This window comes from Emydura macquarii, unplaced genomic scaffold, assembly GCF_026122565.2.
Source record: "Emydura macquarii macquarii isolate MOO-44397 ecotype Brisbane River unplaced genomic scaffold, CSIRO-AGI_Emac_v2 contig_2676, whole genome shotgun sequence".
NCBI lineage: Eukaryota > Metazoa > Chordata > Testudines > Chelidae > Emydura > Emydura macquarii.
The window spans coordinates 49,475,882-49,502,456 of NW_027132813.1; the positions used below are offsets into that span (position 1 = coordinate 49,475,882).

General features: G+C 43.4%; 1 protein-coding gene across 2 annotated transcripts; it reads left to right on the plus strand.

Moving 5' to 3' along the window:
- Positions 1-24,446, plus strand: SEC23B (SEC23 homolog B, COPII coat complex component). 2 transcript variants are annotated; one of them, XM_067565366.1, is made up of 20 exons: positions 1-19; positions 3,384-3,619; positions 5,598-5,655; positions 6,398-6,484; positions 7,405-7,641; positions 8,073-8,158; positions 8,922-9,066; positions 9,718-9,876; positions 10,774-10,889; positions 12,224-12,347; positions 13,459-13,539; positions 14,032-14,121; positions 14,731-14,837; positions 15,028-15,181; positions 16,949-17,026; positions 17,307-17,468; positions 17,980-18,066; positions 21,003-21,158; positions 22,704-22,769; positions 23,959-24,446. In XM_067565366.1, the coding sequence occupies exons 2-20, from the start codon at positions 3,399-3,401 to the stop codon at positions 24,046-24,048; spliced, it is 2,304 nt and encodes a 767-aa protein (XP_067421467.1). In that variant the 5' UTR covers positions 1-19; positions 3,384-3,398; the 3' UTR covers positions 24,049-24,446. The 2 variants fall into 2 exon arrangements, with proteins under 2 accessions (XP_067421467.1, XP_067421466.1); XM_067565365.1 differs by lacking the exon at positions 1-19 and adding an exon at positions 141-188.
- The last annotated feature ends 2,129 nt before the right edge of the window (positions 24,447-26,575 follow it).

Genomic DNA, 26,575 nt, shown 5'->3' on the forward strand with positions numbered 1-26,575 from the left:
CATGGTGCCGCCATGTTGGGTAAGGGCACTGTAGCCGCTGCGGCGCCCGCGCCGCCATCTCGCTTGCGGGCAGCCCCGCCGCTGAGCTGGCCTTTCTGGCGCGGGCGCTGCCGGGACAGGGAGCCGACGGGGATCCTGCCGGCAGCCGACGGGGCTTTGGGTGGCAGCGGCAGCAGCACCTGGAGCAGGTGGGTGAGCGCCCGGGGGAGGGGAAGGTCCCGCTGGGCGATCTGCCGCGGCGTTGGGCCAGGTCCCCTGTGCTGATGCTGGGGTGGGAAGGGGAGGGCAGGAAATGGGGGGATCTGCCGGGGAGGGGGGCGTGATTTGTCCTCCGCAGGCCATGGGTGGGTGAGCCAGTGGGGGAGGGGCGAGGGGTCCCCCCAGTGGGGGATGGGGCGCGGGGTCCCCCCGGGCCAGGGGAGGTGGGGGGTCCCCCCTCAGCAGGGCATGAGGTCAGTTCCCCTAGGAGGAGACAGGGCCCCACAGTCGCTTTGGGGCTGATCTCCAGGGTCTGGGAGCCGCCTAGGGCTGCCGCCTGCCCGGGTTCCCCAGCGTCCTCCCTTTCCTGCCGTCCCACTCGCTGGCATCTGTCCGGCTGCTCAGTGCAGGCGCTGCCGGCTGCCCGGCGGGATGGGCTCAGGCTGGTCCCGGGTGTCGTGGGGCTTTCGTACCTCGGAGGTGGCCACCCCAAGGCTTAGGGAAGGGGGTGGAGGAGGGACAAGGACGCGGCTTTACTGATCCCCCCCGTGGGTGGGGGTTGAGCTGAGGCCCCTGCGTTGCTGTTGGAGGAGGATGGGGGAATCTCCCCCAGTCTGGGATTGGTGTAGGGATCCCCATATCACTGTTGGGGAGGGGATAGAGGAATCTCCCCCAGTGTGGGGTTGGTCTGAGGGGCCCTGCATCGCTGTTGCAATGTCTGTGTAATTTTTTGGTAAACCTGTACTCTCTTTTTGCAGAGGAAACAGCTAAAAATTCTCCTTTTAAAAAAAACGTTGCCCTCATCTCCTCACTCTCTGGCTAAACACCCACAGTCCAACACACTTCCCGGAGACGTTCTGAGAACTTCTCGGGTACAGGCCACGTTTAAAACGAAAGAGGCAAAGCACTTCTCTACCAGCCCAGGTTAAGCATTATGTCGGGATTAGCCCATTCCTTCAGCTCCTGTTTTGTGATGCTGATGTGACTCACAAGCTCTGCTCAGCACAGAGACGGTGGCTCTAGGAGGGAGAGAGCTCTGGGCCTTGGGGCTGGGGGCGTGGAGCAGTGAGAGGAAGTACTGCTGTGGAGTAGGTTTCAGGATGCCTCCTCTGTGTACATTTAAACTTAGGCTGCACCAGAGTCAGATGTTTCTTGCTGTCAACATTTGCAAGCTATTTTGTGGACAAGTTCAAACAACTCTGTATTAAACTTTCTGCTTCTGTGGAAGTAGATTTGGTTCTCAGGGAGAAGTGGGGCACACACATGTCTATTTGTCTCTGGAATTTAACCCTGGAGATGTGGGGGAGGTATAGGCTCTGTGAATTAGATCTATTTCTTTCCCAACTGGAGAAAACCATTGGGGTGGCTTAGGGACCATATGGGGAGCTGATTATAAATGCTTCCTTTCTGGAGGATACAGTGCTAATTTTGCATCAAGAAATGATTGCTGGACCCCCCCCCACCCACTCAGAAAAAGTCACATGACGTTGGCAGTTTCTCAAATCCTCTTGAATCTCCCATTTCTGATGAAGAATTCTGATGAAGAATTAACTAAAGTGTAGTCATGAAACAACAGCAATATATGGATTCTTCAGTCTCTTTGACCTCAGTCAGGTCTTGACAGTGGGTGTAACACAGAAACTATGTTGGTGGTGCTGGTTGATGTTCTGCTGATGGATGATAATTAAGTCTCCTGCAGATTCTTTTTGCTCTATAACTGTCCTCAATGCCATTGACCATTAACATGTGTCTGGATCCCAACAAGTACTGAGATGGTCTTGCTTTTGAGTAGGTCTGTATTTTCCTACTCATCTCAAGGATGGCGGGCAATTTCTTGTGTGCCCTGAGGGTGCTCTCATGTGAGGTTCCCCATGGTTTCATCTAGTCACATGTCTTGTTCAGTGTGTATGTGGTGCTGCTAGAGAGTTTAGTAAGGCAGCCCGGGTAATGGTTTTTTCAGTATGCTGAAGGCACTCAGCTCTCTTTCCATACTTCTGTAAGATGTGATCAGTCAAATAAGTCTCTATTAGAGATTGAGGCATGGATGCACCGTAGTGTGTCTGACACTCAACCCAACTATGACTGAGGGAATTCTTACACTGGGTCTGAGGCAGATGTTTTTTCTGTCTGTGCCTCTGCTTAATGGGTGTGGCTGTGGTTGATTTGTAAGGCTCCTCACCTGAGAAGTCCCAGATGGCAGCAGTGGTCAAATGTATTTCTGATCTGCCCTTGGTGAGGGTGTTGTCCTTTTCCTTTTGGATACAGACTTTGCCCTGATTATCCATGCCTTTGTCATCTGGAGGATTGATTATTGCAATTCACTTTACATGGGGCTGCTCCTTGCAACCCTTTAGAAATTCCAGCCTGTGCAGATTATGGTTGTCTGCATCTCAGGGGGATTTCACGTAGGAAACATGTTACACGGTGCGCCGTGATCTGCATAGGCTATCAGTGATTTCCAGGTGAAACACCACCTTACATTTCTACTTTGAAAGCCCTGAATAGTTTGGGGCCTTTTCGTCATGCTGCCACAGAGCCGAGATCATCTGAAGTGCTCAGGCTAACAGCTACCTTTCCTGCTATAGACAGAGGAGGGCTGGCAGCAAGGTGTTCTCTGTGAAGGGTCCTTGCTTCCTTCTTTGGTCCATCCCAGTCTTAGTTTGTTGACTTTCAGGATGTATTGCAAGCCCTGAGCAGTTTTCACCATGCCTTCCCTGGGATGTGAAAAATTGTCTGGAAGCTCTGGGGCTGAGGTCGGCAACAGAGTTGGGTGAATTGGGGTGTTTTGTCATAAACGGGGAATAATCTTGTTGCGAGGGTGAGGTCTATTTGTGGCCTTTGGGATCTGCTATGTTCAGCTGGCTTTTAAATGTTTATTTGGTAGCTTGGGAACTTCATAGATGTGGGTGTCATTATATTGAGTCACTTCATTGTGGGTTAACTCATTTTATCATGTAGGTCCTGATCCTCTTGTGTCTGGTGCATGTGTGTACCTTACTCACACGAGTAGTTTGATTGATGTGTGTCAGTCTTCTCAGAAATCCACGCTTTTGAGTGTATCCTCTTTAGGGCTGGAATCTGGTCATCTTGTGTATATATCTACCAACTGCTATGTTCCCTTGTGATTCTGTTGCTCAAGTGGTTCCTGAGTGAACATGTGTCTTATTGGTTGTCCTTTCTTTCAGAACCTTTAAGATTCAATGGCGACGTATCTGGAGTTTATCCAGCAAAATGAAGAGCGAGATGGGGTGCGTTTCAGCTGGAACGTGTGGCCTTCCAGCAGGTTGGAGGCCACCAGAATGGTCGTACCCTTGGCCTGTCTACTGACTCCCTTGAAAGAACGTCTAGATCTGCCACCTGTACAATATGAACCAGTGCTTTGCAGCAGGCCGACTTGCAAAGCAGTGCTCAACCCGCTTTGGTATGAATTTCTGAATTAACTCTAACCTATGAATGTTAACATTGGATGGAAATAGAGCTCATGGGAATCTGTTTTTTCTGATCTCCATCACTTTCCTTCCCTTTTTCTCAGTCCAGGATCTGTCCCAATAGAACCTTTAAATTAGGTGTTTGGGGATTTTTAAAACACTTTGGCATTCTTTACTTATTACAAAGTGCACATCTGTTAGTCAGGGCTGCCAGAATGAGAAGGAAGCAAAAATGGAGTGCAGAGACAAATTGGCAAATGATTATCTGAGGTCAGGGGGAACCTATTAAAGGAAAACCAGAAAGGATGTGTAAATAGCTACATTATTATCACTGACACATTGACCTTGTGTAATGTTAGTATGTCATGCAATTTAAAGTAAACGAAAATCAGGCTTAGCGCCTAAGCACTGCAATGATGGGCATGTTATATAGGGCCAGGAATACCTGAAAAGACTGTGCTCTGTGCTTTTGGTGGTGAGGTGGGAATTTGAATCAACACTGTATTCCTACTGGATGTAGGTGAGGTTTGATGCAAGTAAAGGTTTTGTTTGTGGGCGACCTTTATTTTAGAGGAGGAAACACACTCTGTGTCCTCAGACTTCCATGATGATCTTATGGACATGCACTACCACTGGCAAATATTGGGAGGAAGGTCTTGCCAATGAGATCAACAAAAAGTGTGATTGTAAAGAAAAGGCTATAGGAAGGCTACATCCAAGTGTTATTGCACTAGCCTTCACTTTATAACATTACATGGTCTAAGGAGGCTAAGCTTTTTTGGGGGCAGGGAACCATTATTTTGTTTGTATATCACCTTGCACATTAGGGTTCAGGGCCCTGACTGTAGCTCCTAGGTCCCACTGCAATACAAATAATAAATAATAGTAATATCTCACTGACTTGTGCCATCCGTTAACTACCAGCTAATTAAGTGTTGGAACAAAAACACCAAGCCCAGAACACAGCCAGCCAGTGTAAGGTCCAGCATACTCTTTTTCAGGCTTTTGCTGCAGAGTGTGATCAGACGGGTGGTGGATGGGAATTTTCTGACATTCACATGGGTCAGCAAGGCGTATGAGGCCTTTTTAGCCTCCAGAGACTGCGAAGGGTGTTTGGAGAAGCTAAGAATTAAATAAGCTTGATGTTGATTTTGAGGATTTTAAAATCCTGAAAATGGAGAGGTCACTTATTTCAGTGTAAGTGCCTTCATGGGGAGAAAACCCTGGGTACTAAAAGGATCTTGAACCTAGTGGAGTAAGTTAGAACATGAACCAGTGGCTGCAAGCTGAAGCCAGACAAATTTAAACTAGAAGTAAGGAATACATTTTTAACAATGAGAGTGATTAATCTTTGGAACAAACTACCAAGGGAAATGATGGTCCCTTTCTGGCAGATATGCTTTATTCAGACACAAGTTATTGGACTCAATATAGGTAGGGTGACCATATTTCCCAAAGGGAACACCGTGTGGGGCTTGCCTGCCCCTCCCGCCCCCCCACGCACAAGTGGCATTGGCGCTTGCACCCCCACCCCCAAACATTCCTCTGCACCCCACTAGGGGGTCACACCCCTCTTTTTTGCCAAAACTGGGCATTTTGTGCCGTTTGCTCTTGCCAACTTATCAGTTGGCAAAAGTAAACGGGACAAATGGATTGCCAAAAAAGTCAGGATGTCCGGAACAGAGCTTAAAAAGGGGACTGTCCTAGCCAAAACGGGACATATGGTCACTCTAAAATGGGGGTAAGTGGACGACATGCCATGGCTTGTGTTGTACAGAAATTCGGACTAGATCTACTGGTTCCTTCTGGCTTTAAAATCTATGAATCTGAGTCCCTTTAACTTAGTCATTAAAATTAAAAAAATATATTGAGTGTTTTTGTGTTCTTTCATCTAAACTGTAAAGCCTGGTAGGTGTTTGGCTGTAAAATCTATATCTTTATATTAAATGTCCTACCTTTCCTTTCTTATAGTCAAGTTGATTATCGTGCAAAGCTCTGGGCCTGTAACTTCTGTTTTCAGAGAAACCAGGTAGGTTGGGAAAGTGCTTCACTTTTTCATTATCCTCTCTACCCACTTAATTCTCTTTTCAGTGCGTATTTAATTGATAACTTTCTCTAGTGAAGGGTAGTAAAATAAGCATAAATCTTTGCTAACCAGACCCTTCCCCATGGCCTCTTTCTCTTGGTGTACCCAGTTAGCATTTCTTTTTAGTCAGTGTGATGTGAAAGCAGTGGCATGTCATCTCTTCTAGTCTTGATTCAGTTTTGCCAGTGGTGTTTTGCCAGTGCCTGGGCTACAGGCAGCTGATCTGTAGTTATTTTTGTGCCTTACATTTACAGCGTATTCTTTGTGTGTGTTGAGGCCAGGGCACATCATTGTCCTTTGTTCTTCTGAGTTTGAAACTCGCTGTGTTGGAAGTGGACATCTGATGTCAGAAACCCTGTGTATCATATGACTAAACTATACTCAGTTGCTCCCTAATTGGGTTATGCTTCAGACCTATACACATGCTGGTAGCCACCACTGCTGTCCATTCATCATGAAAAGCAGAGAAGAACTAATGCTCCATTTTATTCAGCTAAAAAAGTTTGCTGTTGTACGAGGAAATAAGCGAACAAGCAACAGGTACTTGAATTAGAAAGCTCTCCTCCATTGTGCATCATGAACACTGCAGCCTCCATAATGCAGGAGATATCCCTGCTGTTGTATACCTCTTCAGATATCCTGCAGAGTTAACTTGCTTGCTCTAATCCTTGTTTCTCGTTTTCAGTTTCCTCCAGCATATGCAGGCATATCCGAAATGAATCAGCCAGCAGAACTTATGCCTCAGTTTTCCACAATTGAATACATAGTGCAGGTAAGCTCATCACGGTCAAACTTGGAATCCTCAGAAAACATTTTAAACACATGTATGCTGTAAGATTATTCAAGATAACTCGAATGAAGTGTTTTCATGAGCAAGGTGCAGTTAGTCTTTAGGTTAATTAAGCACAGTTTAAACCCCCAGCTGGTTGTCTGATCTCTTGGGTTAAGCCATGCATTTTTAGCTTTTTAATTTAAATCGGTTTCCTCTATAGTCTGTGTATACAACTTAAAGATTAGAGAGAGGAAATGGTTGCGGCTCTGTACATTTAGCAACCAGGCTTCTCTATTTTAATTAAATACAAGCCATATTCTAAGGGCTTGTCTACACTTGGAAATTGACTGGAGTAGCTATTCTGCAATAGCTGTTCCTGAATAACGCCATATGCGGGCACCCTTATTCCAGGACAAGAGTGCCTTGTTCTGGTTTATCTTAACCCATTTAAGAGTTAAGCTATGTGTAGTTGTGGTTATAGATTGTGGCCCAATCCTGCCAATCCACTGACCAGTGGGTCTCTAAAACCAATTTCAGAAGTCAAATAAATCAACGGAGAAATAAGTGTCTCCCTGGTCTTTTTCCTGCCTGCATGGCACTTTGTTATTGAGGCCTCCAGTCATGAGAAAAGGTGACCATCTTTTGCTGATCCAGCCACAGATCTGTTGTAACTGTTCTCTATGGGTCTGGCGGGATGCTGTGATATTCTCAAAACAAGTTATTTTAACTTGCTGACTTTTAATAGATAATTTTGAGTGAAAGCCCTAAGAGTTTTCTTATTTCTATAACTCTTTTGGCTATATCTACAACAGTCAAAAATACAGTTTCTTTATGATCATTCCTAGCCCCAGGAGGGTGGGCAGGATGTGTCACTGAGAGCATATACAGATTCATAGAAAACCTTTTTCTTTCCACAACAGAGAGGTCCTCAGACTCCACTTATCTTCCTTTATGTTGTTGACACGTGTTTGGAAGAGGAAGACTTGCAAGCATTGAAGGAATCCCTGCAGATGTCCTTGAGTCTGCTGCCTCCAGATGCACTGGTGGGGCTGATCACATTTGGCAGAATGGTCCAAGTTCATGAACTGAGCTGTGAAGGAATCTCCAAAAGCTATGTTTTCAGAGGGACCAAGGACCTGACGGCTAAGCAAATACAGGTGTGTTCTGCCTTCTCTTTCTACACTTAATCCAATGTGTAATTCCATTTAGGTCTCTTAATACCTCCCCCCCCCTTTCAAACGCTTGGCTAGTAGAGAGCAATTAGGAAGGATGGCCTAGTGGTTAGGGCACTAACCTTAAGGAAACCTGGGTTCAATTTCCTGCCCTGCTTTAGACTTCCTGTGTGACCTTGGGCAAGTCACTTAATCTTCCTGTGCCTGGGTTTACCCCATCTGTTAAATGGGAATAATAGCACTGCCCTATCTCACAGAAGTGTATGAGGATAAATACATTAAAGATTGTGAAGCAGTTAGATACTAGGGCAAGGGGGCTAGATAAATACCTGGGATTGATAACTAGATACTTAAATATCAGATCTATTATTTACTAATCAAGTTTCTCCTTCGCACCACCGCCCTCTGTCCTGTAGGATATGCTGGGTCTTACAAGGCCTGTGGCACCTGCTCAGCAGGGAAGACCTCCTCAGCCTCAGGAACAACCACTTATTTCAAGCAGGTAAGTGGCTCTGCAAACCGTACTATACTGGAAGGGCAGAGCAGACCCAATTTTCGCATTAGGACCAGTAAGACCCGAGCCCCTAAATGCATTTTTCCTAAAGGGAATCCTTTGTAAGATGGCTTGAGTTATTCTCTAATTGCAGTTACTTGTTTACAAATGTAGATCTACACTGATGGGGTTTATTTGAGCAACATCTAGAACTTTCATGGTGTCTGTTTCTTACAGACTCCAAAAATAGCGTTATCCAGGATGGATTTCTATTTAAAAAATGTACAGGAGCCAGCATTAGTACTGAGCATGGAAGCAGAGGCTCCGTTTTTGTTCTGTGTTTGCACAGGACTTAGCACAATGGGGCCTTGGTCCCTGACTGGGACTCCTAGGCACTAATGAAATACAAATACTATTATTGTAAAAGTCAAGCAGAATAATGAGTGATTAGAAAACAGTGGGAGTTTCTTTCCAGAGTAAATTGTGTTTACCTGTGTTGAGTCACAGCTCATGTGCGTGCTCTCACTCTTAAAGCTCTCATTCTCTGGCCAGCTCTTTTGTGCATTTTGATGGAGTATCTTTTCCAAGTCCTCATGCTATGTGCTCTTTGTATCTTGCTCTGATCACATTGTTTCTGTTCCTTGTGCCTGTTATCTTGGAAACTTTAGGTATAAGAGGTGATGAAAAGCATTATTTTGATATAGTTTTTGGCAGCAAAGACCAAACCAACAGGATGTATAAACAGTAAAGTGTTCCTTTTGAATTCTTGCAGGTTCCTGCAGCCTGTACACAAGATTGACATGAACCTTACAGATCTTCTCGGGGAATTGCAGAGGGACCCGTGGCCAGTGACTCAGGGAAAGCGACCCTTGCGATCGACTGGAGTAGCTTTGTCAATTGCTGTTGGTTTATTGGAGGTAATCCTAATTCACTTTTAATGTGAGATTACATGGTAAAATTAAAATTTTATGGAGTTTTATGCAGTGTGTGTCAGTATCTGGTCTGTGGCCTGATTGCGTATCAGACATGAGTGTAGTTTGTCACAGCCGTTAACTTTTGAAATAACCACTAAAATTTGTTATGTGAAAATGACCCAACTTGATGCCTCCTGGGGTGTGATGTAGGAGTAGTTATGCTTAAATAACATTTGAAAAAATCCATGGATAGTGGCGTTCAGGGATCTCGGAGATATTTACAGACATTAATGTTTGGCTGTCAGATACATCAAAGCTTACCACATCTCTGGAATCATGCACTAGTTTTGTGGCTGGATCACCTGAGGCATAGAGGGGAAGATGGAAGCAAATACGGTCCTGCTTCCTGGGGTGGGAGCATGAAATCTGACCTGCCCCATGTTTTGAAATTGACAGGGGTGCATCATTCCCACTGTTCCGTGTCAAGAAGGAAGGAATTATTTATTAATAAATAAACACCCCATCAGAATCAGGTCCCCAATGTGCTAGGTTCTGTACAAAGGAAGACACAGACCCTGCCGCAGAAAGTATATTAGAAACATTGCTCTCCTTTAATATGCCTACCTCTAAAATAAGGCTTTAATTTTATTTTAGGGCACATTTCCAAACACAGGAGCCAGAGTAATGTTGTTTACAGGCGGGCCGCCGACACAAGGGCCCGGTATGGTGGTAGGAGACGAACTGAAAACACCCATTCGTTCCTGGCATGACATAGAGAAGGACAATGCACGGTTCATGAAAAAGGCCACAAAGGTAGGTCTTGCTGTCTGCTAAAGCAAAGACGGTACTTCTGCTGCACACACAGTGTCATGGACCTGCTGGGTCTAACTGGTTTGGGTGTCATGGGGGTATGTGGTGGCAGTACATTTTTGCCCGATCAGGGCTCTAAACCATCCCAGGGAACCGATAGCTAATCCCAGGTTTGTACTGGTCAGCTGCACTTCATCTTGCTAACCCTTTTGAGCAATTGTACTAGTAACAAACACCCCACGTCTTTATGGCACTGAGGCCTGTATGCCCAGACGTGCACCTGGGTCTCCCTCAGTGGTACAGATGCTGCTTTGCTCAGCCAACTACCTAGGTCAAGGTGTAAAACCAGGTTCTGTTTTGCTAAGTCCCAAACAAAAAGCTAAAACATTCAGTCCCAGTTTGCATCCAGCACAGTTCTGTCTCTAGAGAACAAGTACAAGAAGGTATTTCAGCATCTCTTTCTCAGCCAGTTGGAGGGCGATGGGATCTGACCCTGAGTTCCAGGAGTATCCTAACCCCTCTTCTCTTCCCAGTAAGAGAGAGAATGTGCTTCTCCTGCTCAGAACCAGTCAGTCTCCAAATGCCTCCTGGGTCTTCTTGACATGTTGCTAAGTGGTTGAAATATGCTGCATTTACTGTGCATCTACTGAATGTACACTGCAGTTTGGAGATGATAGCAAAGGCCATAGACGTGAAAAGTGAGCTCTTATGCAGTGCTAGCTGCCTATTGTGGCTCCAGGATTTAGTGTCTTTACTTTAGTTGTGGCATGTCACCATTAAAATAGAACATGCTTCCCCCTGGGGGCGAATTCCTGCGTCAGCCCCAGCTGTAGAACACAAGGAAATCCTTACATACCTCTTGGAATGTGTTTAAAATCTCTGCACCTTCTGTCTCCACAGCACTATGAGACTCTGGCTAATCGCACGGCAGCTAACGGCCACTGCATTGATATCTACGCCTGCGCTCTTGATCAGACTGGCCTGCTGGAGATGAAGTGTTGTGCAAACCTCACTGGGTATGTCCTCAGCTCTAAGCAGTGAAAAAGCATAGCCCCGGGGGAGGAGTGGGATAGGAAATGATTAGTTCGGTGTAAATGTATGGAGGTGAGCAATTGCCATCACTTCCCTGATTCTAAGCATTAGCAGTCTGATCTTATGTCAGTTGAATTCAATGGTAAAGCTGCCCTTGACTTCGTTGGTGCCTGGTCATACTCCAGGGCAGCTTGTAAGGGATGAATTTTGATGCAGTCAATGGCAAAGCAGATGTCCTGTTTAGAGAAGGGTGATTTAATGTTTTAACCAACTCTTAAACCCTGTGTGTGGTGTCTTTTCTACAAATACGTTCTATTTCACCGAGACTTAGCAAGGACACTTCCAGGGAGGAGAGTAGAAAACCAGATGAAGCAGTCACTTTATGAGCAGTGGCATTGAGCTTAATGTTAAGTGCCTGTTAATCCTTCATGGTGTCCTGCAAAATGAAATGTTATACAGGGAACAGGAGGGCTTGGTTTATGGGAGATAGAATCACTTGGGAATTGGCTTCAGATTAGTAGCTGAATTGCAATTTCTTATGGCTACTTGGCTTCTCTGAGCCAGTGCCAAGAGTCATTGCAGTTCCTAGTAGGCACGTATCCCCAATCCAAACACTGCCATGCGGTAGTTCGCATTGATTAGTCCCCTTGCTGGCAGCATTTGCAGAGGTGCCAACCACTACATGGCGTGTTGCAGGGACCGCCTGTCTCTTTAATTTGCCAGTTGAGATCTACTGGGCCGGTTAACTGGGAAGTTCCTATGCTACTCTTTCCGGGGCAAGGTGTTTTCGATAGAAGACTCTCAGCTCTAGGAATGCCTTTCCTCCCTTGGTGTGATAGACCTTCAGGCTGCATTATTAGGCCCCATCCATTTACTCAGGCTTTTTCTGAGGAGGTGAGTTAATTAGAGGAGGATTTGGGGATAAAGACAGAGCTATCCTGCAGCCCTAGAACGGGATCTTCCAGATAGCCATTCTAGCACACAGCTGGGGAAGACTGCACTGCCATTGCAAGAAATGTTCTGTGGCCAAACCGACAACTCCGTCGCTGTCAGTCTAACCCTTAATGTCCTTTCCATTTTTGTGTTAACTCAGAGCTTGCTGCCCCTGTGTGTGGTGCCAGCATGTTCAGACTTGAGGAGTGGAACTGAATCTATCCTGTAGCTAGTCCCTTGCTTTGCTTTAGAAACTTTTTAAAATAGTGGGGGGAAGGGAAGGGGATAGGGAGGGGAGGAGAGGAGAGGGGTAGGAAAGATACATCCTTTGTGATTCTGTTCCAGTTGTTTGTTGTTTAGTTCCCTTGTCATTTTCCCTTCCCAGGGGGCACATGGTGATGGGAGACTCCTTCAACACTTCTCTCTTCAAGCAGACGTTCCAGCGGGTGTTTAGCAAAGACTTCAGTGGAGAATTCCGAATGGCATTTGGTGCTACGTTAGAAGTGAAGGTGAGAGAGAGGGCTGATTAAATGGAATTAACAGATTAGTGTGAGTGCTGTTTACTGATTTAACAGGTTGTTAAATAGCTGGTTCTTTGTGTGGAATATAAACAATGAAAAACTTGAGCTTATTTTGCAACATACAACATTTTAGTGAGTTGTTTTAAAATTTCCAGTGGCTCTCTCTGATGGAAGCAGCTACTGCAGAGTGAGTGCGTGTATTTGGATGTGTGTGTTTTGAAACCAAGCCTATTTGGAGAGGATTCCAGCCCTCTCTGAAGGAATTCTAAGATCCTGACACTTAGTATCTAACCTAACCCCACAACCCTGCAAGCTGTTCCATGCAGGCACATCCCCCTGCACTGGGTGCTGAGCCCCACTGTCTTGAAGCACCCCATGTCTCTTGGGCTGCTGGAAGGGAGGAACTTTCTCTCTGGTTTCCTCTTGGAACCTGCTGAATAGTGAGTGGCTTGGCCTCTGCTACTCTCCTCCTCCCCTGCTTCCATTGTTTTGAGTTGTCCTCCTCACTCTGAATAGTTCCAGTGCCTGCCCAGGCTATTGCTTTTGGCTTTCCCAAGCAGCAGGAGAAAGAAATTGACCAGATTCTTGTCACTTTCACAGATGATGGATTCTTTTTGGTTTTTTTCCCTCAAGGAAACTTAAACTTTGCAGCAATTAATGGCTTAGACCTACCCACCCACACTTGTCAGGGAGAATTTCCTACTCCCACTGGCAATTGTGGGTTTGTTTTTTTGTTTGAAATCTGATTATGTAGATCAGAGGTTCTCAAACTCTAATTGCATTGTGGCGTTCAGAGATATAGTCACGTGGGCTACATTTCCTACCCTTCATGATTATACAACATCCCTGTGGCACCTGCAACGATAGCTGCCATGGGAAATTAGTGGATGTGCTTTAGCCGTCTTTTAATGTAACTTAACAGCTGGAAAAGAGGAGAAGGCAGCACCATGTGACCAGCCAGCTCTCTGCAGAGCAGGTTGAGAACCTCTGATCATCAATGTCTTTTCTAATTAAAGCTGAGTGGCTGATTTTCCTGTAGCTTCAGCTATGTACTTTGTTTGACTGATCTGATTTTCAAACTTTTATGACCCTATTTTAGACTTCTAGGGAGTTGAAGATGGCAGGGGCTATTGGACCATGCGTATCCCTAAATGCTAAAGGGCCATGCGTCTCTGAAAATGTAAGTCATTGACATGGAAACTCTTTAATGAAGTAAATAAGCAGTACGAAGCCTTTTGGCTAGCCCTGTGGTCTGATGGTAATGCCAGGTTCTGTCAAGTTGGAGACACTTGTTTGGGAGTGTCTTTGGGGTTCCGCTCCCCAGACTAATAGAAATTGGGTGCATTGTGGAGGTGATGTGCTTGGTCTTTGAATGAGAGGGGTGGGGTCTCCTGCAGGGCTGCCCTTGACGTATCTCACGGATGCCTGACCAGTGGAAAGAGATGACTGGTGTCCTTGGAGAAGACAGTTGAATCTGGCTTCAACTGTTAGCAGTACAGCTTTCATGTAATTATTTTTTTCAAGTTTGTTTTGGGACCTTAATTTGTATCTAGAAGGTGGGAGATCCAGTAGAGGGCATAGGTGGAGTCTTGCCTTTGGTCAGAATTTAAAGTGATCTTAACTTATCCTGCACTAGAGAAAAAATTGCCACTTTCTTTCAAACCCTCTCCAGGAAGTTGGTATTGGAGGTACATGTCAGTGGAAAATCTGTAGCCTGGATCCCAGCTCAACTCTTGCCATATATTTTGAAGTGGTGAATCAGGTCAGTCCAGTTTTTTTCCTCATTTTTGTACAGTTATAGATACTGTTGTCTATAGTAGCCATCACCTGTCTAATAGATGCATGAAGAATGATTACAACAGTCCCTTTGTAACATACCAGATACTAAGTAACAAGCTTCATGTCTAGAAAAAAGTCTCACAGAGACTGCATTTGTGCTTCTAGTTGCTCTACTGATAAAAAACCCAATATAAGAGCAAAGTATTTAAAGTTTTTACCCTGCACAATGAGTCTATTCTCTTTCTCTTCCCTTCCCTACCTGTTATACTTATTCAGTCCTGCCAAGTCTTTCCAAATGCTATTTTTCCACGGTTGTAGGGATGATAAACTGCTTCCATCCTTTATTGGCCAACTGATGCAGAGCCTGTTAGCAAAGTATCTACTGACTCACCATCTCTATGCTTAGCTGGGGGTTGCTTAATACGCCTTATATTTTCTAGCAGCCCTGAACAGTGACATTCTTGAGCAGCTGGTCTCAAGCTTGCAGTTACATTCAGGCTTGATGTATAATGCACTGCAATTCTTTTGCTGTTCTGTATCTCTACCCTATAAACTCCTTGTGAGAGTAACACTTTCTTCCTCTGTTTTGCAGCACAATGCACCAATACCTCAGGGTGGCCGAGGCGCCGTGCAGTTTGTCACTCAGTATCAGCACTCCAGTACACAGAGACGCATTCGAGTAACCACGATTGCCAGAAAGTGAGCTCCATAGGCCAGTCTCTACTGTATTGTTCTTTGATGGCAGAAACTTTAGCTATAGTCTGTATTTCTGAATTTTTCCAGCAGTCCGTGTGGATTGGATGCAGGGGGTTTTGCATGTATAGTATGAGCAAATTTTTGTACTTAGTGCGGCATGCATAATCATCTTTACCAACTTTGCTATTATCAGTTGGGCAGATGCACAGAGTCAGCTCCAACATATAGAAGCGGCATTTGACCAGGAAGCAGCTGCAGTGCTAATGGCTCGTCTGGGAGTCTACAGAGCTGAGTCGGAGGAAGGACCTGATGTACTGCGATGGCTGGACAGACAGCTAATCAGATTGGTAAGTGTGAGGGGCTAATCTCAGTGGGTTAAATCTGAAACAGTGTTGATGTCAGCTATGTCTACACCTAAAACGCTGCAGTGGCACACCTGTAGCTACGCTGCTGTAGCGTTTCAGTGTAGAGCAGCAGTTCTTAACTTATTTGTCATGGTGGGCCGCATTTGCAGCTCTCTGTGTTGTATAGGCTGCATCCACACAATATATACACTACCGGTATGCCCTGAGGATATCAAAGGGGCCACAGCTGTGTGCTCATTGGCCTCAAGCAGGCCACGGGTTGAAACCACTGAAGTAGACACTCACTGCAGTGATGGGAGGGGTTCTCCCATTGCTGTAGTTAACCTAGCACCCCTCAAGATAGTAGCTAGAGTAATGGAAGAATTCTCTCGTCGACCTAGCAGTATCACAGTAACTACCTCAGTCGGGGTGGGGGGGGTGGGGGGGAGGATTTTTCACACCTCTGAGAGATGTAGCTGTGTTAAGGTAAGTTTCCAATATAGACCGGCCTGTCAACTATTTCACCACTGTTCATTTTAGCAGAATCCTCCAGCTGATGTGATTATCCTATAACCTCAGATTGCCTCCCCCTCTTCTATAGGCACCAAAAATCCCAGCTGCCTAAATCTCCAGCTGTGCCCCAGTGGCTTCTACAGACTGGCCTACACTAAAAAATTACATGGACTCAGCTATATCACTCATGGATGTAAAAAATCCTTACTCCTGAGTGACATAGTTAAGCCAACCTAAGTCTCCATGTAGACCGTCCTGGTCGACGGAAGAATTCTTCCTTTGACCTAGCCACGGTCTCCTGGGGAGGTGAATTAACTACAGCGACAGGAGAAACCCTTCCTTCACTGTGGGAAGTGTCTACCCTGAAGGGCTACAGCAGTCCAGCTGCAGCGCTGACGCTGTGCCGTTGTAGCATTTTAAGTGTAGACATCGCCTATAATGCAGCTGTGTTGTGTTAGTACAAAAATCTGTGACATGTCAAATACTGAAAATGTGGGATCAGTGTAAAATACAAGTGAATTGAATACCAAAGCAAACATGAGGGCCTGGCTAGCGCACTTATTTGTAGTGTTCATATGCATATTTCAGTAATTAAAACCATCAGTGTTTCTCATCTTGAGTGATGCTGTCCCAGAGCCAAGAAACATTGGGCCAGCCAGTGTTTCGTAGCATACAAGGCACCTTGGCCATAATGAAACATGAGTGATTGGATAAAAAGCATGAAATGAGATCTAGCTATCAGATCATAACTGATCTAATAAAAAACATTAAATATTCTTGGAAGCAATTTTTTTTCCTTTTGTTATTTTGATTCTGAACTTTGTAATAAGCTTGTGATGTGTATTTACATGCAAAAATAAGATAGGTGAAGATGGAGTCCAATCATTATTCCAGCAACAGCCACACACATCAGTGATTTAATTAATAATATGATAAGAACATAAGAACGGTCATACTTAGTCAGACCAAAGGTCCATCTAGCCCAATATCTTGTCTTCAGAGAGTGACCAGTGCTAGATGCTTCTTAGGGAATGAACAGAACAGGTAATTATCAAGTGATCCATTCCATGTCATCCAGTCCCAGCTTCTAGCAGTGCGAGGTTTAGAGACACCACATCATGTAATGTTTCTCTATATTATCTATTGGTATTCCCTTCTTATTTTGGTTACGCTGTAAAAATTCTTGCAAATACAGAATATATGAAAAAACAAACAAAAGACCCCCAGAGATTGAAATACATGCATTTCTTCCAACAGTGTCAGAAGTTTGGACAATATAACAAAGATGATCCAAATTCTTTCAGACTGTCAGATTCATTTTCTCTGTATCCCCAGGTAAGGACTCCACTTTGTATAGATGTGGAAATGTGGTTACAGGCAGAAATGTCGATTAAAACACATAATTATGATTGTCTGATGATTTTTAAATTTGTTTTTATGCAAGTCAATATCCTGGCATGTAATTAAATGCTGGAAACGACAGGTAGATGAAACTTCCAAAGAATTAATTGGAGCAAAGACTTTGGCAGTAACTTATTGTACAGTCAGACCGTGAATAGGATAGTTTAAAAAAAATTAATATTTTTTTCCCATTCATCTTTCTCTGTAACTATAGTTTATGTTCCACTTGCGACGATCTCCATTTCTTCAAGTGTTTAATAACAGCCCGGATGAATCTTCCTTTTACCGCCATCACTTTGCCAGACAAGATCTCACCCAGTCCCTCATCATGATCCAGCCCATCCTTTATTCCTATTCTTTCTCTGGACCACCCGAGGTAAATCATTGTCTTGCTGTGTTGATCAGAGAGCTTTGGAACAATCCTTAATGGTGTCTAGCCAGTCATCAAAATGGTATTTTTTTAATACAAATGATCCAGCTTGTACTGTGGTCAACCTTTAATTAGGGGAATTATTCAGAAAAGTATTCGTATTTCAAAGACAAGGATATTCTTTTACAATTCTAAAGTTGTGACTTAATATACAGTAAACTTAATGTTCTTTCGATGAGAGACTCTTGTCCAAGATCATTTCAAATCAAACTGACATAGTTGAAAAATAGCTTTTCTACACACTACATTTCATGCAGTAGCTGCTAGCTTGATGATGATTCATTCCGCAATACTTGTGTCATTCGCTACACTCTGGAAATTACTCATTCAGGCTGATTAGCACTGTACTGATTCTCTTCTGTACTGCTGTTGTACAGCGATCCATTTCACTGAACTTGAAGCTTAATACAGTTCTGAGGGCATCATGGTGACTGACTTCTCGTTTTATCTTTCCCAGCCTGTGCTCTTGGACAGCAGCAGCATTCTTGCTGACAGAATTCTGCTGATGGATACTTTCTTCCAGATTGTAATCTATCTTGGTGAGGTAAGGTGCAAATTGTGTGTCTTCCTCTCGTTACCCTGCACCATTAGTGTAAAATGAGCTGCTTGAAAAGCTTGGGCTAGTGTAATGGTCTTTACCCATTGCCATCATCAGACACCAGTTATTGCAGAATGCGAGAGAGAAAATGGTTTGAAGGTCACAAATACCATTTTTACAACCCTGAAGGGCTACCAGTCTCTGCCAGCAGCCCCTCCCCCACCTCCCTGCAGCCAGATGGAAGCAGTTCAGCAAGGACCTCCTTGCTGATCTCCCATCCCCCTGGCTGCAGCTGGGAAACCGCATATGTCCTGTAGCCCTGTGCACTTCACCTGGGTGTCTGGGCAGTGGCTCTCTTCTGTAGCCAGGGGGATGGGAGATCAGTGCTCTCCTCCCTCTGGCTCCAGCAGGGACCACAGCGCATAGGGACCCAGGCAGAGTGCTTTGCCGTGCTCCCTGCTACAGCCAGGGGGAGGCGAGCGCTGATATCCCATCTCCTTGGCTGCAGGAAGGAGCCTGCGCTGGTCTTGTAGCCCCACAACAACGCACTCCACCTGGGTCCTTAGGCAGCAGCTCCCGTCTGCAGCCAGAGGGAGAGGAGTGGTGGGCCACTTTGAAAGACCCCACGGGTCGGGAACCACAATGGTAGAGTAATAGTAGGGGAACATGGCAAGCGCTATGCTCTCAGTAATAGCTCTTGGATGCTGAGCGTGGTATTGCTCAGACATGGAATGTTGGCCGGGGTGCTTGGGTTAGTCCTTAGCGTGTTTGAAAAAGGCCAACGGATTTCAAACCTCAGCTTAACATCTCCCTTGAAGGACACAAACAGAACATAGACTGACTCAGGCGTCAGCATTTTGAAACCGATGTTAAATGCAAATAAGCCCAATGTTGTGCGTGTGCGGCCAAGCAGAGATGTTTTTTTTAAATGTGAATATTGGGAATGGCTATCTTCAAACATAACCCCTCATGTGACAGACGTGGTAACGGTCCTATTAACTAGTGGTCGGAGAATGCCAAGAGGTCTCCAGGGTCAGATCAGCATCCAAAAACCTGACTGTATCTCTGAACCGTCGGGGTCTCTAAGAACCCCTCCCCCCCCGATCTCCTTCTTGTTAGCCTCCCCTTCATCTTGAGTTGAAGAGGAACTGTAGCATACACTACACTCCTCCCCCTCCCAAACTCAGATGTTCAAAGGATGAGTTGCTAGGCTCTTTTCAGCCCCTTCAGTAAGCTTCATGCTTCTTTCCCCTTTTCCACGTCCATAGGCATTTTTTTAGGGAGGCCACTGGGCCTGTCTCCCTCTCCTAGAGAATAGGGTACAGTTTTTCTCCCTCCCCCATTGCTTAAAGCTCCCAGTTTCTCGCTCTACCTTCCATTGTCTGCTTTCTCCAGATTGATTCTCTTCTGCTTCTCCAAACATGTCTCTCTGTTCCATGTCCTGAGAATGATGGGGGAAGAGCCCTCAGCAGCTCTGACAGTGAAACAGGCCTGGCTAGCTTTCCTGTCTGCCCTCTATGCTAGCCCCACACTGATGGGTTTGATTTTGCAGCAGCGTGGACAGTATTTTCAATCAATCCTGGTTTTATGCTTCAGTATTCCTGGCAATGTTTCTGTTCCTAAAACCTGTTTTTGGGGTCATTTTAACACAACCTACATTTGGGGCTTAATATATGAGTGTTAATTTTTACAAGGGTAAAGCAGTATAAGAATCTTCTGTTCATGGTATATAGTGACTGTCTCTTCCTGAAGGTTTACAAAGTACCTTACAACCTAATAGACTGGGATTACTTCACCTACTATGGAAATGCAGCTACTTCCGGGGAGATATACAGCGGCTGGTTAGCAGCACACAGCACCAGCTACACAATAATTTAGGACAGGAAGTGAAGAATACTGTCTGCAGTTGAAATGGCAGAAGGAATTTAGCTAAGCAAAATGTAATTACCTGGACTGGAATTTGGCCATGACACCAAGGTTAATGCCCCTGCAATATTGCCTCTACTGGCATGTCAGTTTGCAATGGCTCAGTTATCTGTTTCCTGTTTTTCGAAACGGTGTGTTCTCTGTGAAAGATATGCACACAGATCTCATTAATATGAACGTGAGTTGTACATACATCCAAGTCAAGCAGGAGGATAGATCTTTCATTGTTGTCTGAAGCAATCACCACCTTCCTGTACTGTTGAAATTTGAACCAATCAGCTGTTTTGGGAAATCTGTCTAGGGAAGGGGTACATTTGTACATGAGTGGAGCAGTTGTCAGGTGTCTGTAGCCTTATAAGCACTACAAGAAAATGACTGCTGCCAGGGTATTTAAGTCTTAGGACAGGTCTACACTACTGCTTAAGTCGATCTAGCTCACATTGCCCACGGGTGTGAAAAAGACACCCCCCTGAGCGACGTAAGTGTCCACATCGGTGCTGTGTCAGCGGGAGGTGCACTCCCACCAACATAGCTTCCACCTCTCGCAGAGGTGGAGTAACTATGCCGACGGGAATTATGCCGACGGGAGAGCGCTCTCCCATCTGCATACAGTGTCTTACCAGATGCGCTACAGCAGCGCAGCTGAGCTAATGCAGTGCATCTAGTGTAGACCTGTCCTTAGTTAAACTCAGAAATAGCAATTTTTAACAATTCTATGCATGTCCCTCAAAAAATGTATATTTTGATAGTCAACAGTTCAAAGTTTATTTTCAACAAATTGCTCTTGCAGCGCTACGGAAATAAATTTAGAGATTTGGCTGAGTGTCTCATCTTGTTAACATGCTCTTTATTTGCATTTAGGATTAGACAAATACAAAGTAATTGACTAAATAAAACTATGGACTTGTCTTGTGTATTCTGTAACATTCTAGTGTTTTAAAACAAAGTCACGTAAGTTATAAAGTGCAGGGTAACATGGAGACTTCTCTATTACTTTCTCTCTTTGCCTCCAATAGACTATTGCACAGTGGCAGAAAGCTGGCTACCAAGACATGCCTGAATATGAAAACTTCAAGCATTTACTGCAAGCCCCATTGGATGATGCCCAGGAAATACTGCAGACTAGATTCCCAATGCCACGTTATATTAACACTGAACATGGAGGCAGTCAGGTATGGCAAAGCTTTATCTAGGAGCACACGTGTATGAGTTTTGAAAGAAGCAAGTTCATAGCTTTTGTTTTAATAATTAGATGCATCTGTAGACTAAATAACTTTGCAATAATTAACCCTTAAAGTGTACAGCCTGTATATCTTTCCTCATGAGCCCTTACCACTAAGTCTGGTTTAGAAGCGTACTTTAGAAATTGTTCATGGGACAGGCCTTTGAAATAAAAAGGTGCAAAAAAGAAAATGGTCAGATCAAATAATACATGTTCTTCTCCATAGGAAGTGGAGAATAAATGATTCAGTTACATATCAAAACATATCTAGCTTAGGTAATGCATTCAGTGCCACATACCATCCTAGCAAATGTTGTCTAAAATGTTCTTTGCAGTCATGTCTATTACTCTCTGCTGCTGAATAATTAATTACACCCCCCCCCCCCCCAAATGTTACTTTACAGGTCTTACTTAATTCCGACTGAGACCATCCCTTTTTAAATAATGCAGTTGTTCAGTATATAAAGCTTGTGGCTGACTGCTTTGTTTCTAGGAGTGGAAGGGGAGTAGCTGTTTGTGATCCAAGTCACTATTAACTTCTTGGATTAGATGATCCTGTTTGTGCTGATTCTTCTCAAAGCACTCATCCCAGGGCCTACTGAGAGCGTCAGAGTGAAAACATTGGAGTCTCATCAGTTTCACATTGCTCCTGACTGCCCCACTAGACAAGTATTGTGTGTTGCAGCAGCAGGACAGACTTACCCTGGAAGAAACCTGCAAGACCACTTTTTTCTTTTTAAATGCTGTTGCCACACACTTTTGCCAAACTAACTCCAAAGTGCAGCAGAATAGGGAAAATGAGTGTAAGAACTAGTGCCTATTGCATTGAGAAAGGGATGTAAAGGAGGATGGGTTTGTGAGCTTGTTTTTTCAGAGGTAATAATCTTGTCAAATACAGGATTTCTGAAGGTTTTCTTTTTAAAGGAATAAAACTACCAAGAATTTTTAGCCTGGCAACTTTGTCCCTTGTGGCTCACACTGGATTCGAAGCCAAGTCATGGCATTCTCTTTTCCATAGCCTATGGCAGCATTCATAACTAGCAACAAGTGGGAATACTCCTGCCTCAAAAAAAGCAACAAAAATAGGTAGAGTGCGTATGCCACTGGTAATAAGGAGCTGTTTATCTTCCTCTTATTCCCTTCTCTACTCACCACACCTACTATAAAAGCTGCATAACTGCTACATTAGTTAGCAGCAGTTGCTGATGTCCAAAAATATTGGTAAAATTTTAGCTATCACAGTGATCAAAAGAAGAAAACCATTGCATCATGTGATTACCATAGTGATATCCGTAATAGCAATTGCACTTGAACTTAATGGGACACCAGTTCGACTTAATTTAGAAAATATACTCTCTAGACGAGGGGCCAAATGCAAAAGCTGGCCAGATTGCTGTGATGATCTGGGGTGTGGTGATAAGTCCTGAGGGAGTTGATGTTTTTTATTTTATTATTTTTAAAACTATTTTTGTAATATTGTGTTTGTTTTTTATAGGCCCGGTTCCTCTTGTCTAAGGTGAACCCCTCTCAGACTCACAATAACCTCTATGCGTGGGGACAGGTGAGTTATGGAGGAGTTACTACTGTTGGAGGAAGGACAGAAGTGTGCATATATAATATACACACATTTCTGATTTGTATTTTCCTTCCCCATTCTATTTCCTTTCTAATCACATAGCATTAAGTTATGAACAATGGCTTGCTTTGCTCCTCTGTGTTCCTTTAGACCTCTTCTGCTTCTCCTTTGGCTAGCAACTTTCACAGGCATTCATGCCTTCACAGATTTTCAAATCATCATGTTGTGTGAGGGGAGAAAACCACATTATCTCCCTGTAACAATGGAGCTGACAATGGAATTGCTGGGTGATGGCTATGATAGTTATAGTATTTCAAAACTGAAAATGTACAACTCTGCTGTAAGGTGGCAGATTTTCTTTACAATGTACATCTTGTGTTCATTACAGGAAGTATCAATTGTTAGAATATACTAGCTAAACTATATTCACAGGGAACAATTAGATGAATAAAAGCAACTTGCACATTCAGGATAATATTTTCAAACCTGCATGTCTAAAGTGAAGATCCTAATTTTTTATTTAAGATCCTAAATAAAGGTAATCTGATAGTTAGTGGGAACAGTAATCTGATTGTTAGGTCCTGAGCACCTACAGTTCTTGCTGACCTCTGGCAGATCCCACTGAAGTCAGCAACTTTGGGCTACTTGATTTAAACTACACTTCCAAAGCTTTAGGCTGTCAGGTTTAAAAATGTTGTCTGCAATCTCTTATTGATCTACCCTTCACTAACTGGTCTGATACTGTTAGATCACAGCTGGTGTACTTTAGTACTCTGGTACCATACAGCAAAGATAATAATAAATGAATCAACCTACAAGGTATAAAGTGTACCATATCTGAATATACAATGTGCTTGATTTTTCTGTCTACTCACTCTTCCTGTATCTTTTTTATTTTGTCTATGTAAACTCTCTGGGACAGGGATACACAGGTTGCTTCATGAATAATAAAAAAAAATTTCACTACTATTTATTCTCTTGGGAATCTGGACAATATGGAATTTTATTGTTGCTTTTGTTGCCAAGTGGCTTCTTCCCAATATATTCTTATGCAACTAATTTAGCAGGCAATTAGGATAGAGCACTGAAGCCTGACATCCTTTCAGAACAGCACAAGTGGTAACTGTATTTGCTTTGTTCTTACCATTATTTGATTTATTTTATATTATTGTAGGAATCGGGATCTCCCATTCTAACGGATGATGTTAGTCTCCAAGTATTCATGGATCATCTGAAAAAGCTGGCAGTGTCAAGTGCATCATAACTTTGACTTAACAAGGAGCGACAAAAAGCAGAGAATTAATGCGATCATGGTGACAATTAACAACATGGAAATCTTACTACATTCCTTTCCCGCTTTGAGATCAAGGCTTTTAAATATTACATAAAATGAATATTCAAGGGGAGTTTTGTACTTAGTCCTTTTAGATTTTAATTTATTTGTATTCCTTTTTTTTTTATGTTCTCTCTGATCTTTATTTTTTTCATACACTGTAGCCCCAGGATGTTTTAGCTGATATAGATATTAATACATTTTTAGATTAATTTTAATGCCCTGTGTGTAAAATCATTAAAAAACAATAACTTACCTTTCACTAAGTCCATCAGATACCAGGGGAACTGTCCTGATGAAAAATAAAAATTGGAGGAGGAAAGCATTAATATTTAGTGCTGGACTGAATTTGTGTGCGTGTGTGCGTACTGAGAGGTTGCCTTCATTACATAATGAAGTACCATATCAACGTGAACTTTTTTCTTTCTGTTCTTGAGATCTGACTACTTCATCTTGTTACTTCATCATGTTACGATTCAGACCTACTTCTGTAAAATACAGGGTTATATTGATCAAGAACATAAGGACTCTATCTAAATTGCCTTTAATAATTTCCAGCTTTGTTGTTACCATCTAAATTGACTTGTGCATGTATCTGTTCTCTTACTCTGGTATACGATATCTTTAGTAATTACAGGAATTTAGTACTGGCTTTGTTGAATGTAACTCTTCTTTTATATCGATCAAAAACTAATATTTCTTGTCAATAATATCATAGAAGGTTTTTTTCAGACTTGTTAATACATCAAGATTTTTTGCATTTCATTTTCCCTCTTCAAAACTGCTGCTATGAAGAATGTTTGTATAACCGCAAGTGTGTTGCTAATGGTAAAATGCTTTGTAGGGCTCCCTGTGTATGAAATCTAATTTTAACACATGCCATGTCCTTGAAGGTCAGTCTGAAAAGTGACTATAAAAAATGGCAGCATCAGCTTTCATGGTCTTTCAGTGATTCCCATGTCATGTGTGCTAATCATCCTTAGCACTGCTGTTGTGCTTTACATCTTCAAAGAATTTAGGCCGTAATTAATCTTCATAATATCCTCAGCTATTATTCCTATATTATATATAAATAAAAAGACCACATTGGTTAACTCCTTGGTAAGAATGGATTTATAATATAATTCCTGGCTGCTAATCCAACATTCAGACCCTTTAGTGCCACTAGTGCACACACATACATGTTTAACTTCACTACTCTGCATAGTCCTATTGAAGATTGGATGGAAGGCAGTGGCTTTCATAAGAAGTCTAGAAGATCTGGATTTTTGTTGGGAAAGAGAAAGGAGGTGGAGAAAAGAGATCAGTAGAGGGGGAAAGGTGAGCTAGAACTGCAGACTCCATAAGACTGTTTAAAAAGCTATGAAAATGTGGTAAAAGTCTCTATTATGAGACTAGCTTCCCATTAAAAATTGTGAGGGAAGGAGGTGGAGAGACTACACAGCTCCTCTACCATTTTGGATTATCAGCTGCAGGATGGATACTATCATGTGAGTAAAGTTAAATATGTAAGTGAGTGTGTGCAGGATCAATGCTTTAATGTTCTCCAAACTTTTGAAAGCCGAATCCCCCTTAACCTTAAAATGAATATAATCACATGCCCTGTTAACCCTGCCATGGGGTGTTCAGAGCTACCCATATTTTAGATTTTTCACATTAGGAACCTTTCCCTCCTTTTTTACATGCTCCAAGGAGAAGTAAAATATTTATGGGGACACAGATAAACATCATTTGTTGGGGGAAGAGTCAACATGACTTTTGTTAAAGGAAAATCATGCCTCCCCAATCTACTAGAATTCTTTGAGGAGGTCAGCAAGCATGTGGATAAGGATGATCCACTTGATTAAAGATATGTCTGCACTGTAATAAAACTCCTGTGGCTGGCCTGTGTCAGCTGCCTCAGGCTTGCAGGGCTTGGCTATAACAATGCAGTGTAGATGCTTGAGCCCAAACATCAAAATTGCAATTTGGTAGTACTACAGCTTGATTCCTGTGAGCCTGAGTCAGCTGACATAGGTTCTAGATTATGGGGTCTAAATTAGCTGTTATCACTCAAGAAAGATGGACTCGCTGTGGATAGTTCTCTGAAAACTTCTGCTCAGTGTAGAATAGTGGTCAAAAAGGCAAACAGGCTGTTAGGAATTATTAGGAAAGTGGTAGACTATAACACACAAAATATGTCACTATATAAATCCATGGTGTGCCCACACCTTGAATCTGCATGCAATTCTGGTTGCCCCATTTCATAAAGGGTATAGTGGAACTGGAGAAGGGCGACAAAGATGATCAAGGGTATGGAATGGCTTCCATACAAAGAGAGACTAAAACGATTGGGGCTGTTCATTTTACAATAGAGACAACAAAGCTGAGGATATGATAGAGGTTTATAAAATTATGAATGGCATGAAAAAAGTACATAGAGAAGTGTTATTTACCCTTCCCATAACAAGAACCAGGG

What these genes read in the sequence shown, in the direction of transcription:
- SEC23B (XM_067565366.1), top strand. Translation starts at nt 3,399, where the DNA reads ATGGCGACGTATCTGGAGTTTATCCAGCAAAATGAAGAGCGAGATGGG. An exon ending in TGACGGCTAAGCAAATACAG is followed by an intron (nt 7,642 to 8,072) that starts GTGTGTTCTGCC and finishes TCTGTCCTGTAG; the next exon opens with GATATGCTGGGTCTTACAAG. An exon ending in GTAACCACGATTGCCAGAAA is followed by an intron (nt 14,838 to 15,027) that starts GTGAGCTCCATA and finishes TGCTATTATCAG; the next exon opens with TTGGGCAGATGCACAGAGTC.